General features: G+C 39.8%; 1 protein-coding gene across 2 annotated transcripts in view; it reads left to right on the forward strand.

Annotated features, from left to right (window-relative positions):
* osbpl1a (oxysterol binding protein-like 1A) overlaps positions 1–15,390 on the forward strand; it is a 78,864-nt gene that overhangs the window by 19,868 nt on the left and 43,606 nt on the right. For both annotated transcript variants that reach the window (XM_041791518.1, XM_041791519.1), the window contains exons 8-15: positions 953–1,017; positions 1,103–1,147; positions 3,868–3,941; positions 4,162–4,225; positions 4,325–4,426; positions 9,731–9,856; positions 9,947–10,028; positions 10,253–10,359. In XM_041791518.1, coding sequence (XP_041647452.1) covers positions 953–1,017; positions 1,103–1,147; positions 3,868–3,941; positions 4,162–4,225; positions 4,325–4,426; positions 9,731–9,856; positions 9,947–10,028; positions 10,253–10,359 — 665 coding nt within the window. The remainder of the gene's footprint in view (positions 1–952; positions 1,018–1,102; positions 1,148–3,867; positions 3,942–4,161; positions 4,226–4,324; positions 4,427–9,730; positions 9,857–9,946; positions 10,029–10,252; positions 10,360–15,390) is intronic.

The raw sequence follows: 15,390 nt of genomic DNA on the forward strand, positions 1-15,390 counted from the left end.
GAAACTCCATATGCTTTGGATCCTACACCTTGAGGTTGGTGGGACTCCAGAGGCACCAGCAGCTTCAAATATCTGTTTGCTGCTTTGTAATGGCATTTTAGCATCTGCTCTCTTAATCCGATGAATTTGTCTGTCAGAAACCTTCCTCATTATGTCTTTATCTGCAGGAACCCGTCTGTGCTCTGAATCAGCCGCAGATTTCTTCACAGTACGATGATCATGCTAAAGTTTCCCTGAAATATCGTTTTCATGCTTTGTTCAAGGCTTTGCACTATTTGAGGCTTTTCAGCAGCAGAGAGATCATTTGTCTTTCCCATATTGCTGAAACCTGTGGCCTGCTCAATAATGTGGAACGTCCTTCTTAAGTAGTTTTCCTTTAATTGGGCTCACCTGGCAAACTAATGATCACAGGTGACTGAGATTGATTTCAGTGATCCAGAGAGCCCTGAGACACAACACCATCCATGAGTTTCATTAAAAACCAAAAAGTTGAATGTTTGTGACACTAAAATCCAAGTTGCACAACAATTTGGAACGGGGTTTAAAGATTAGTGTAATTTTTTTTTTGGAAAGAATCTTAATCTGAGTAGTGTGATCAGGGCTGTGTTTTGGGTGTCATTATTTGGGCAGTGTGTCTGTACTGAGGGAAATTATTCTGAAGTTGTCACATAAAAACAGAAAAAAAACGAGAAATCTTTATGGCTATGATGCTACGTCTGATGGGACGTCCTGGACTCCCCTCAGTCCTGACCCCGAGGAGAGAGACAAAGATTTTGGCCATGCTGCAGGCCAAGTTGGGGCGGTTTCTGGCTAATGCAGTAAATCTAGCCTCTGCTGTTAAATAAAAACTTCATCTAAAAGAGTTACGGTTTAATCCAAGTGTGAGCAAAAGAAGCACAAACCAATCAAAAACATCTAGCACATTACGCTCGTCTTGTGTTTCGCCCCACAGAGCAGACCGTGTTCGACCTGGCCAGTGATTCCGCCATGAAGCAGCTGCTTGAAAGCAATGTTCGAGTGAGTACTCTGCAAGATTCCTGAAATTGATTTGGTTTTGATTTCTTTTTAACCATCTATGCTTTTCATCTTTGCCTCTCTGCAGGGTTCGACCAGAAATGTGAAGAAGTTCGAAGGATTCCTCTGGAAGGTAAAAAACATGTTTTTTTATCTGAGAGAAGTCTGGCAGAGGGCTCCTGCTCTGAACTTTAAGAGTCTCCTGCAGAATCAAGAAACAGCACAAACACATTATTGTTATGTTTAGTTGAGTCTTTACCTTGAAGGTTATTGACGTAAAAACACTTCTACCTGCACATTCACCCTTCAAATAAAACGACAAAACTTTAAAGTTTGAAACACTGAAATGTTAGCGCTCCAAATGTCATTTTGCACTGAAGCTACAGCTAATGGAGCACTTAACGTTTCATTACCTGTAATGTTTTTCTGGAGGCATGCCAGTTAAAAAGCACATCAACAAGTTTGTGTTGATTTGCTCTTTCATTGCACAGCATCGCCTGTTTTTGTGCAAAGACCAGGGATGAAAATGTGCTGATTTGTGGTGATTTTTTACCTGTTAAAGCATGCTTTCATTTCCCCTCATTTCTTTATTGATTTTTGAACAATCATCATTTTTAGCAATTATGACTGACAGAGTCAATGCATAAGAAAAGAAAAAAATTACAAGGGTAAGGGATAAATATTCTGAGAGTCTGAAGCAAAATAAAGTAAGATGAAGAATAACTTGGAGTGAATGGAGAATAGTCCCACTTTCTGCCTCTGTTCATACACAACGTTTTTTTTTCTACATGAGGCAAAAGCCCGTCTGCTGATTGAAGTGGCGGTCAGAAGTTCTTACTGCAGGTTTTTCACAGAAGAAAGGAGCATTCTGCAGCAAAAAACACCACTGTGAGAGCTGAGAGAGTAGGCCGTAAAACCACAACAATGTGCTGAGATGAGCCTGTGTTTAGCAGCTCCGTCCCACTTTATGTCTGACTTCTGCTTCCCGTTTACAGAGCAGCTGCTAACAACAACAACATTTCTCTTCTTATCATCTAGCACAGACAGTTTGAACAATGTCCTGTACAGACACGTTAATCATGCATGTATTAATAGTGCTATCTTATTTTATGTTGGGTATTTTTATCTTTGGCTCTCTTTTTTATTTTGATTTGTCATCACCAACATGTTTCTTTGTTTTGTGTTTAGGCAGGGACCAAGACAGGATTATCTAATCCCATCTCATTTAAGATCATCTTAACCTATCCCATTTTTCTCTCCCAGTCACCATTACAGTGCCGTGAAAAAGTTTTTGCCCCCTTTCTGATTACTGATGTTTTTGCATATTTATCACACTTAAATGTTTCGGATCATCAAACCAATTTTAATATCTCACAAAGACAACCCAAGTAAATACAAAATGTAGTTTCTAAATGATGATTTTATTTATTAAGGGGGAAAAAAGTCCAAACCTATCTGCCCCTGTGTGAAAAAGTATTCACCCCCTGAACCTAATAACTGGTTGTTTCACCCTGGGTAGCAACAACTGAAATCAAGTGTTTGTGATACTGGTGATGAGTGTTTCTCATCACTGTGGAGGAATGTTGTCCCACTCTTCTTCACAGAATTGTTTTAACTCAGCCATATTGGAGGGTTTTCCAGCATGAACTGCTGTTTAAGGTCACACCACAGCATCTCAAGTGGATTTGAGTCTGGACTTTGACTTGGCCACTCCAAAACCTTCATTTTGTTTCTTTGAGCCATTCAGAGGTGGACTTGCTGGTATATTTCAGGTTGTTGTCCTGCTGCATAACCCAAGAGCGTGGTCCAGGTCCTGAAGCAGCAAAGCAGCCCCAGACCATCACATTGACACCACCATGTTTGACTGTTGGCATGATGTTCTTTTTATCAAATGCTGTTATTTTTACTCCAGATGTAACGGGCCACACACCTTCCAGAAAGTTCAGCTTTTGTCTGGTCAGTCCACAGAATATTTCTCCAAAAGTCTTGGGGATCATCAAGATGTTTCTTGGCAAATGTGAGACAAGCCTTTGTGTTATTTTTTGTCAGCATGGTTTTGGCTTTGGAACTCTCCCATTATGCCATTTTTCGCTCAGTGTCTTCCTTATGGTTGAGTCATGAACTCTGACCTTAACTGAGGCCAGTGAGGCCTGCAGTTCTTTGGATGTAGTTCTGGGTTCTTTTGTGACCTCCTGGATGAGCCATCGTTGCACTCTTGGAGTCATTGTGGTTGGCCGACCACTCCTGGCAAGGTTCACCACTGTTCCCAGTTTTCTCCATTTGTGGGTAATGGCTCTGACTGTGGTTTGCTGGAGTCCCAAAGCCTTGGAAATGTCTTTGTAACCTTTTCCAGACTGATAGATTTCAGTAACTTTGTTTCTCATTTGTTCTTGAATTTCTTTGGATCGTGGCATGATGCATTTCTTTCTGAGATCCTGTAGTCTACTTCACTTTGTCTGACAGCTTCTATTTAAGGGATTTTTTCATTCAACAAATCTGGCGGTAATCAGGCCTGGGTGTGGCCAGTGAAACTGAACTCAGCTTTCCAAGAACTGTGGTTAATCACAGTTAACTCACGATTTAAGGAGGAGGGAGAATTACAGATGGGTTTGAATTTCTTCCCCCTTAATAAATAAAATCAACATTTAGAAACTGCATTTTGTATTTACTTGGGTTGTCTTTGTGAGATATTAAAATTGGTTTGATTATCCAAAATGTGTAAGTGTCATAATATGCAAAAAAATTAGGAATCAGAAAGGGGCCAATACTTTTTCACGGCGCTGTAAGATTAAAGATATAGACAAAAATTAGAGACAACCAGCCCGCTAACTCCTCTCTCTCATCACCCTGCAGAGCTCCAGGTTTTTCGGCTGGCGTTCGTACTGGGTGGTCCTCCAGGACGGGGTTTTATCCTGGTACTCCAAACAGTAGGTGCTCTCCCACATCTTGGCTGTGCTCCTTGAATCAGAAGGGAACATTTCTCGGTCACAGATAAATGGAAGTGCTGCACACTTTGATTAGAAAGGTGCTGTAGCAGAGACAGATAGATAACCTAGAAAATAAAAGGCTTTCGGCCTCCGAGCCTCCACTGAAATGTGTCGCCTGTAAGAGGAAAATAACAGAAAACATCTCCTGCTTCTCACGAAGGTCAGATGCTGCCGCCAACCTCCGAAGACAAGGCTGTAAGTCCCTTACAAACGCTCACTGTCTGGTAAGCCAACATTCAGATCTGCAGAACATTTTTGACCGCCATGCTGAATATTTTTGAAATGTATCATGAGGGCTTTTTTTCTTCTGTCATCCATTTCAGATTAAAGCTAAAGACGGCTGTTTCTTTACCCTCAAGTGCTTTGATGAAAGCGTGCATCACTTCAAAGTGTCACCGAAAGACGACCCAGAGGCTACGAGAAAAGTATGTTTCATTTCTCCTGATGTTGTTATCTCAGATATTCTCAGAGAGCGTCCTCCAGTTATCTTCTATCCATACGTGACTCCAGCATGCCTCTAGTCAAGCTTTACTTCGAAGAATGCTCTTTTTTTTTTTACATTTTGGGTAGATTAAATGTGCAAACAGTCAATGCCAGATCAGAACAGCTTTTCTAAAAAATGAAAAAGAGAAAAGCACTTTAAGGATAAGCAAAGATATTAACCTAATCAGAGCGGGGCTGAGAGTAAAGACCTCGCAAGGCTGTCACAATACTAGAAGTTTAATCTCGGAGTGAATATCAATGCCTACAACCATTTGATAACACGGGGAGTATAAAAAGGAGTCCTTGCAACTCAGATGTTGGTGATTTCTTGTTTAAAGACATTTGAAAAACTCCGGCACAGTCTGAATTAGATAAGACTTAAAAGTTTTCTTGGACTTGTGTACTTAAAAGACATAAGACCTTGTTGAACCCTGATTAATTGGTTTTATTTATTTGAAACAAACAAAAGTTGGACCTTTCTTTAAAGACTCGGGACTAGACTTTTACATAACTCATACAGCTTGGCCTAACAGCATGCATGGTGATCCAGCCTCGGTGTCACAATCCGCTTATTTTGGTTGTTTCTTATTGTAGTGTGGAATGATGCAGCATGAAGCAGCACAATGTGACACTGTTTTAACCCCACCGCTCTGTTTCTGTTTTCTTCTAGTCACTCTTGTTGACTTGAAAGACAACAGAGGACAGTTTTCATAGTTTTTTTTTTTTTTTTTTTTTTTTTTTTCACACTCTCATAGTTTGTTAACTTGTTTTACAGGGGGGAAGATAGGGGTGGATTAGTTACCAAGGGTTAAAATGTTAAAGGGGGCATATTAGGCAGAAATCACTTTTCAGGCTTTTATAACAAAAATATGTGCCCATGTTCAATGCACAATCCCTTTCTCCACCTTTCAGAAAATGTGTGCTGAAACTAGGACTGAACGATTTGCAAAAATAATCTAATTGCAATTATTTTTCCCAATATGGCAATTGCAATTTAATGTGCAATTTTTGGGGGGTTACCCATCTATGTGTTGTTAAACAACCACAAGCATAAATCACCCTTTATTTAAAAGAGCACCATATTAGATAGATAAAACTAGGAATGAATAATCTAAAAAAGAATTTATAATCATGATTTTGGTTCATATGGCAAATTTGATATCAATTGCCACGTTGAAGGGGATGAATTTTTTTTTTTTTTGTTATTCTTGTTTTAATAAGAAAAACACATACATGAAGAAGAAAAGTAGGAATTTAGTTAAAAAAAATTCCTCAAAAGAAACTCTAATGTTTGCATGTGGTGTAGAGCACACATTTCAGGTTAAAGAAATATTGCACTGTTTGCGATTTCAATATTGCAGCAGGCCATATTGTAGTTTACTCTAATTTGCGATTAGTTGCCAAGCCCTAGCTGAAACAAGCCGTCCTCAGATTTTCCCCTCATGATGTCATGTGGGGAGTTAGCCCCGCCCCCACGTTCAGTTGGCCGTCCGTGCTTGAAAGAAAGTTCTGCCCTCCTCTCCTGATCTTCCTCTCACTCAGCTGAGAGGAGGATCAGGAGAGCCACATCCATTAAACAACATCCATTTCCTGAGAGGGGCGGAGTCACAAAGATCATTAACATTTAAAGGTACAGAAACAGCTTGTTCTGAGCAGGGCTGAAACAGAAGTTTTTTTAGACATGCAAAAATCCAATAACTGGAGTGTTTTTTCAGAAACGACCTTCACAGGCAGGGACCTCTGAGACCAATATAAACTTGTCTTAAATGAGTAAAATTTGTCCCCTTTTAACCTTGGCTTGTATTAACCTAGAGGCAAAGTTAAGGAACTGATCTAGACGTTGACAAAAAGACTGATCTACTTTTTTGTACTTATCCCTCAGACTTAGGTCTGGATCAGACCACAAGGATTAAGCCAGACTTTGACTTGATTGTGTCGGAGAGTCAGAAATGATGAATGGCATCATAATGTGATATTTTCATCAACGCTTTCAGGAAGTCTTTGTTCCAACAGGCTGGAGTGTCTGAATGTCAACAAAAACTTTTCATCAACAGCCTTTTTTCCATGAGAAAGACTAGACTAAGACTAGCCAAAAAAAGATCTTTGATGACTACAAATGACTAAAAGTAAGTTTAATTTTCATCAAGACGACTAAAACTAGACTAAAATGTAGTTTAGTTTTTGTCAGACATTTAAAATCCATGATATTTCTCCACTGCAGATAGATACATGCATCTGTATCTATTCTGCCTCTCAGCTGTAGGAAGCAGGGACTCCAGGTTTGGCAGGGTGCAGAGAACACACTACCATGATCGGGTACCAGATTTAGACAAGAGAATAAATGCTTGGACTAAAAGCAAAAACTAAAATGTTTTTGAGTTTTTGTCACCTAAACCCGCAATGGTTAGACATGACTAAAATGTGACTAAAACTAACAGGCATTTTATTTAAAGGCTGAGACTACAGTGAAAAATAGCTGTCAAAATAACACTGGTTTACATACAGTGAAGCTAGCATAGCTAGGCTAACTGGCTGATATTTAGTATGAGAGCTAGCAGTAACTCTGTTTGGGGTGCATTTATTGATGACCCTGATGAAGGCCTGAAAGGGCCAAAATTCATCAGTCTAATAAAGTTTCTCTAAACCAGTGCTTCTCAGCTGGTCTAGCCTCAGGACCCACCACCACCTCCTCCAGCAACCATGACCCACATTTTTGAGCATTGTCAACTAAATTAAACAAAAAACGTTTAAGTTTGTATCTTATTTAAGATAAGATAAGATAAGATAAGAAAAACTTTTATTGATCCCCCATCGGGGGAAATTTGGAACAAAATGTGACTGAATAATAAGACAGGACAAACAGGTCATTAAAGAAACTGTTCTGCTTGCATACGTGCATACTTCATATACCATGTTTTGGTGTCAATTTTGGTTATCAGTTTTGGTATCGTAACAACTGTACATACAGTATATGGACACTGAATGAATGGGACTTTGTGCCCATTCATTCAGTAGAGCATTTCTGAGGTCAGGCACTGATGTTGGTCGAGAAGCCTTGACCCTGATCTCCATTCCAGGGCTCTGTGCAGGCCAGTCAAGTCCTTCCACACTGAACTCATCAAACCATGTCTTTATAGTCCTTGCTTTGTGCATTGCGGCATGGTAGTGCTGGAATAGAAAAGGCCTTCTCCAATCTGTTGCCACACAGCTGGAAAGCATAGCATTGTCCAGAATGTCTTGGTGTGCTGAAGCATTAAGATTGTTCTTCACTGGAGATAAGGGGTCTAGACCAAATCCTGAAAAACAGCCCCATACCATTATCCCTCCTCCACCAAACTTAACAATTGGGACGGTGCAGTCAGGCAGGTAAAGTTCTACAAAATCCTCCAAACCCAGACTCACCCAGCTGACTGCCAAACAGAGGAGCATGATTGGTGACAACACAGAATATCTTTCCACTGCTCCACAGTCGAGTGGTATGCTTCACACTACTTCATCTGATGCTTGTCATTGGACTTAGTGATGTGAGGTATGCATGCAGCTGCTCAGCTATGGAAACCCATTCATTAAGCTCCAGCTGCACAGTTACTTACATTAATTCCAGTGGAAGTTCAGAGCTCTTCAGCCATGGAGTGTTGGGGACATTTGCACACCATGAGCCTTAGTAGTCACTGACACCACTCTGTGATTTTACGTGGTCTTCTGCTTTCTGGCTGAGTTGCTGTTGTTCCTAAACTCTTCCAGTTTTTAATAATATCACTACCCATTATTGCAAAGGTGGCATCCACTACGCTTGAAGTCAGTGAGCTCTTCAGAACGACCCATATACAGTCATGGACTAAAGTATTGGCACCCCTGGAATTTTTTTCCAGAAAATACACAGTTTCTCCCAGAAATTGTTGCAGTTACAAATGTTTTTGGTATACATGTCTTTCTGTGCATTGGAACAACACAATAAATCTGAAGAAAAAAGACAAAATTGACATAATTTTACTCAAAACTCAAAAAATGGGCCAGACAAAATGATTGGCACCCTTTTAAAGCTGTAGGGAAAATCATTTTATTTCAAGCATGTGATGCTCATTTAAACTCACCTGTGGCAGTAACAGGTGCTGGCAATCTAGAAATCACACCTGAAGCCAGTTAGAATGTCTAAAAGTTGACTCAACCTTTGTGTTGTTTGTCTGTGTGTGTCACACCAAGCATGGAGAAGAGAAAGAAGAGCCCAGAACTGTCTGAGGACTTAAGAAGCAAAATTGTAGAAAAGTATGCACAATCTCAAGGTTTCAAGACCATCTCCAGAGATCTTGAGATTCCTTTGTCCACTGTGTGTAGTATAATCAAGAAGTTTACAACCCATGGAACTGTGGGTAATCTCCCTGGATGTGGACGGAAGAGAAAAATTGACAAAAGAATGCAACACAGGATAGTTGGAATGGCGGATAAACATCCTCAGTCATCTTCTACACAAATTCAGGCTGTCCTGCAGACTCAGGGTGCAAAAGTGTCAGTTCAGACCATACATCTGAATGAGATGAAGCGCTATGGCAGGAGACTGAGGAGAACCCCACTGCTGACAAAGAGACATAAAAAAGCCAGACTAGAGTTTGCAAAAATGTACTAAGGTAGAGCTTTTTGGAAAAGCACGTCCTTCCACTATTTACAGAAAATGGAATGAGGCCTACAAAGAAAAGAACACAGTACCTACAGTCAAACATGGTGGAGGTTCAAAGATGTTTTGGGCTTGTTTTGCTGCCTCTGGCACTGGGTGCCTTGACTGTGCGAAAGGAATCATGAAATCTGGAGACTATCAAAGATTTTGGGCTGCAATGTAGGGCCTAGTGTCAGAAAGCTGGATCTGCATCAGAGGTCATGGGTGTTCCAGCAGGACAATGACCCCAAACAAACCTCAAAAAAAAAAATTCCAGGGGTGCCAATACTTTCGTGCATGACTGTAGGTTCACAAAGGGACTGCATGGCTAGGTGAGGATTTTGTAATCCTGTGGGAACGGGTCTGATTGAAAAACCCAGATTCAATAATTAACAGGTGTGACCAAATACTTTGTCCATTTAGTGCATTCAGAGTGCATATGAAGTGCAGGTTTTTGGTGAATGAAAGATAGCTTTTGCTTTCGAGGATGAGTGAATTTTGCCCATTCAAACCAGTCAGATCCTAATTGGAGTTTTTAAATCCACCATTATTCCTCGTAAATGTCTGTTGGGTGTTTGTCGTCTCTGTGTTGTAGGCCTGGCTGGACGCTCTGGAGGAGCACACGGCTTACAGCACGCACTACTGCTCACAGGAGCAGGGCAGCGAGGAGGAGGAGGACGAGGAGGGGATGACACTTGGCGAGCTATCAGAATCACTACAGGTGGCTGTAAACAAAAACATCAAGAATAAGGCGCCCTCCCTACAGTCCTGTCACATCATCTACAGCCTGGTCTCGTTTCCCTGTTTGCAGGCAGCCGAGGCCAGCCAGAGGAAACTGGAGGAGGAGGTGGCAGCTTTCATGTCCCTGCTGAAAACCAACGGGCTGGATGAAAGTAAAACCTCTAATTTTACTGTCACTTTATTCTGTGATAAAATTATACATGTAGGAGGAACTTAAAGGTGGCTTTCACAGCCTTTTCCCCCTTTAACACAGTCCTCTGTCATCTACATGAGGTCTGCATCACTCCAGACTTGGATGGAAAGATTTGAGATCTGATTTACTTTTCTACACTTCGACTAACTTTTCATTCTCACATGGCTCTGTGTGTCCCTCCAGGGTTCCCATCCTCCATTCTGCAGAAGTTGCAGCAGATCTGTGAGCTGTCCAATGAGACGAGTTCAAGCCTGAGCATCTGTTTGAGTCTGTTCTCCAGACAGGAGGGGGTGAGTCCCAAACACGGTTATTAGTCTATTACTAATCAGTAGGTCCACAGCCATATCCTGAGGCTTTAGACCGAGTGTTTCTCATGTTAGTGGGATAAAATTCACATCCATCCTGGCAACACCCCATAGGTAATGTTTGGGGAGGACAGAATAAACCTTTAGAATAAACTCAGAGGGTGATTGGATTACACAGTATATATTCCAGTGATAATCAACTGGAGGTCCGGGGACCACATCAGGCCCCCCACAGCTTCCCATCCGGCCCCCAGAGGATTATTAAATTCAGGAAATTTAAGAGGGCAAAAATATGGCATGCTGTAGTTTAACTTTTTTCTTGAAGTCTAAATAAAAACTTCAACCTGGTGGCTTATCAGACAAGAAGGACACTAGTATCTCAGTAATTTGGCTAGAAAACACAGACTTATTATTGTTCTCTTGATTAAAGGTGCAGCTTTTTACCATCATTTTCTACATAAGACTCTTTGGGAGTGTTATTTCCCTCCTCTGAGAATCTACATAGATCGCATGTGTTTTTGGCCAGTCACAACACAGCATATTAGCATCAATCTCCATGATAGACAACAAGAGGGCTCCAGAAATATGTAGCTAAAATATCTCTATCGCCCCCTTGTGGCTGGCTGCAGTAAAGGTGAAAGGGATTTTTCTGTTAAAGGCTTAAAGTTCCATTAATTTTGGAAGGACATAATTTTTACAAGAATATTTTAATTAGACAAAAAATATAGATTTCATTTCTGTTTATTTCAAAGTTCCGCCCCCACAATGTCAGTCAAGAAGAAGCTGGCCTTTTTGAAAACGGAGTTGATGACCCCTGGTCTATACTCTATTTTGGATTTACTGTAACATAGTAATGATTTCTGCTTTGAGATTTTTTTAGATAATTGTCCAGAATTTCCATTGAAGTTCAAGTAAATATTTTTCTTCAAGTGTTTGGAGAATTCGTTATGAAATTCTCAGGGATTTTCATAGAAACTTTGGGGATTTTTTCTCCATAATTGGGGAATTTGATTGGAAATTTTCAAGTATTTCATGGAATTTTGGGGGGATATGTGCATATTTTGTGAGAGTTTCATTTGAATTTGTAAGGAGTATATTGCTTTGCAATATTTTGAAATTTTCATGGGAAACTGGGGAGTTTGTACATCTCTGGGGATTTGATTGGAAAATAGTTGTGGGGGGTTGTTTTTCAAGAATTTCCATGGAAATTTTGTGGAATTTGTTTGGGATTTTAATTATTTGGAAATATATTTGTGAAGTTTTTGAAATTGGATTAGGAATTTGCTTTGCTATTGCTATCGGGATGTTCTTGAACTTTTAAAGATGTTTTTTTGGGCTTTTATGCCTTTATTGAGTAGCGGAGGACACTGGATAGAATTGGAAATGGGGATGAGAGAGTGGGGGAGAGACATGAGGGAGATGCTGCCTCAGGCTGGACTTGAACCCGGGCTGCCTGCATACATACGGTGCACCTTAAACCACTAGGCCATCTGCACCCCTTGAGGGTTTTTGAAGGAATTTACATAAACTTTTTTGTAGAAATTTTTCAGCTTCATGATGAAGTTTCACTGGAACAATTGGGGAATATTTGAAGAAATTTGAGGGTTCCTTTTTATTGGAAACTTACAAATACTACTTAACTTAAACTTATGATGAAGAATTTTCACAGACATTTCTGGAAGTTTCTTTGAAATTTTAGACGATTTTTGTGGATTTTGGAACAGAAAATTTCCAAGAAATTCTGTTTTTTAATGGAAATTTTGTTGATGGCAAGTCCTTGTGGTCCATCATCAGGATGACCCCACCATCCCTCTCCCAATGATGACATCACTTCCTGCTGATGGAAGCCCCCAACAACTGACCAACTCTCAGTTGTTGACCAGATTTATCGTCTCCTTTTCACACTGCAATCACTGACAGAACTGCTCTTGCCATCTTGTACACATAAAGAGTATCACCAGCAAACACATTTAGCAGGTAAATAAGAACAAGTATTCGACTGGAGGTCCACAGGTAGGCCCATTTCCTGCTGGTTTATTTTCTTTATTACAGAGAAGGCACATTAAAAGTCATTCCTGCTGTTTTAATGGTGTTTAAAGACGCTGTCTGACAGTTTCCAAAGGAAAATTGCATATTGGGCTTCCCATTAGCATTGGCTCATGGCAGCAGCTACTCTTCCAGGGGTCCAGAACACAGAACCTAAAAAAGCTTAAATACAAATAGTGCACACAATATTAAATGAAGTAAAACATACAATTTCATCCCTAACACTACTCATACTCAAAACACAGAAAACACACAAGTTAACAGACAATCCTCGATGATACTGAGTATGCCTTAAACATTAAAAACATAATAATAAAAAAGCAAAGTAACAAATTCAGGGCAACACAAAAGCAAACAACAAAAGAAGCCATAAAATTAAAAAGTAGCAAAGAAATGTCATGAAGTGTCATTATTTAAAAAAAAAAAAAAGCCCCAAAGTTGAGGATTCTGCTCATGGTTCTGCTCTCACTGTGGGAGTGCAGTCATATGACCAAAATAATAAACTTGTCAGAAATCCACCAGACCAGCTGTTAACAGCTGATCAGACCATGCTCAGCCATTGTGTTCCCCTGACACTGCACTACAAAGGACGCACAATCAGGCTTTTTCGTACCCTTGCAAAGCAGATGGATACGCCTGTTTCCTTGTTTTTCACTGGCAAATCCATCTTGCAAAGCTCCCATCTGAACCGTCTGGGCCCGGTTAGAAAGTGACAGGACCAATCAGCGACGAGGGGCAGTACTTTCAGGCATGGCAGAGTTATGACGTAACCAAGCAGCAACAAGTGGCTGGTGCAATTATGGCAGAAGACATTAGTATGGATACTGCTCAAGCGCCATTTTTATAAGAACTTGGTTAAAAGAAGAACAAAGAACAGCAGTGAGTTGTTTTCTTTTCAAAAATGTCAAAAGTTGAGTACATGTCGCCTACTACAGTCACCATGTTTCGTGTTATTCCTCGGTAGCTGCGCACGCACAGCTCGATAGCGGCTACATCACGTGTTTTGTTGCTCTGATTGGCCCATAGAGATGTGACAGACAGAACGTTCATCCAGTCACACTCAGAGTTTTTTTCAAAGCCTCTGCCTTTTCCCAAACGTTTAGTATTGAAGCTTTTTGTGTCAGGTTAGCTTTTTGGGTCCTGTAGTTGAACAGAATCATGTAAAGTAAGTCCACCACAGCCCCTTAATGTCTCACTTCACTTTAAAAACTCAGCTCAGTGGACGAGTCAGAAGTCAGCAAACATTTACCTTTTAACACCTCACTTAAGAAGTACTTACTTTTCCATCCATGAGTTCCTTGTGTGGATAAAATCATGCATCAAACTTCGATCCACTGGATGTTTTCTATGTTTTGTTTTTGTTTTGTTTTTTTCAAAATAAAAGCTCTTTTATTTTAAAAGGAAGGGAACATACCCTAAGACAGTGCAGGCATACCAAAATAAAAGCAAAATAATTGAAGATCAAAGAAGCGATTAAAAATAAGACCAACTATAGAAATCCAGATTTAAAGGTGCAGTATGTAAAACTGAATATCAAAATCTAGAAGTGGGTTCCAGATTGCATTTCTCTGCTGGAAACTGTGGCAACCAGTTGAATTTAATGTGTATCTGTAATGTGAATACAATACAATACAATACAATAACTTTATTTTTCCTTTTTTCCTCTATGTTACCATGGAAACATGTAAAAATCCAAGATGGCGGCATCATGGAGGGGACCCTCCCTATGTATGAATCAAAGGTTTATAGCTATTTTTGAATTTAGATGACTAAACACTTATTTAGATAGACCGTCTTAGAAATGTTTTGCTTTATTTTACCAAGTTTGTTCAGCTAAATGCTACTAGGCTAAATATTACACACTGCACCTTTAAAAACTAATATTTTTGCAGCCCTATTTATAAAAATACAGGGCTGATTAAACTTCAGAAGCGGAATAAAATTTTAATCATTTCACTTCATCTGGACTGAAAACATCTAAATACATCTCAGATATCTAACTTTTCTTTCCAACTTCAACCTATGATAACAGTTTTCCAATAAGCCCTTTTCATCATGTTCAGATTTCAGGGATAATGTAGCTGTTAAAATACACTTTGAGAAATTAAATCACAAAAACACCCTTAAAAAGCCCTTTTAAAGTCACTGATGGAGCTTTTCTAGGGTAGAGAGCTGAGGTTGACTTCTCCAGGTTTGATGTTTTCTTAGAGTTTTGTAGAAAAGCACATTTTCTTTGTGAACTGACGCTTTAAAGAAAAATAAAATTATATAATGATATTAAAATGAACAGGATGTGCTCTATGAAGCTCTCAGACATGTAGTACTGTGTTATTTTTTCTTTTTTTAGAAAAAAAAAAAAGCATGTCCAAACAAAATGTGTTTCATAAAAAGCAGCGGCACATTTCTCACCTTAGTATGAGAGCGGCTCTGTGAGGTGCAGTGATTATGAGCTGTCAGATAGTTTTTCTTTGTGTGGGATTCAATGGATCTGATTATAATGGAAGGATTCAGACAATAGATTACATCTCTGCAGGACAGAAAATAGACGGCACCGCTCAGAGCGCTCGGCTCGTGCACACCTGGTCCATCAGATATGGGATAATGTAAAATTTCAACAACAGCTGGATGGACACAGTGATTCATGTAAAAAACATCAAATTCTGATTTTAGAGCTGCAGGAGTTCCCTTCTGAAAATGGGAGACAATTTAGAGAGGTTTACTATCTTTGATAATTGGAAACAAGACATTATCCAGTTATTTTTGCATTGGTTCTTCATTTTTGTGGCACCATAGTGTCAAAAAAGGTGTAGATATTGTCTGAGTTTTACTAGTATCATATCAAAGTTTGATAATCTGGTTTTGTGATAGCCCTAGTGGGCTGTGAGATGGGGTCTGGGGTGTAAGAGCTTTACCATGGTGTCATGAAACTTCTCAAAATCTTGGTCAAGAAAGATGTTGGTCTGGGCTCTC

Source organism: Cheilinus undulatus, linkage group 7 (genome assembly GCF_018320785.1).
Source record: "Cheilinus undulatus linkage group 7, ASM1832078v1, whole genome shotgun sequence".
NCBI classification, from domain to species: Eukaryota; Metazoa; Chordata; class Actinopteri; order Labriformes; family Labridae; genus Cheilinus; species Cheilinus undulatus.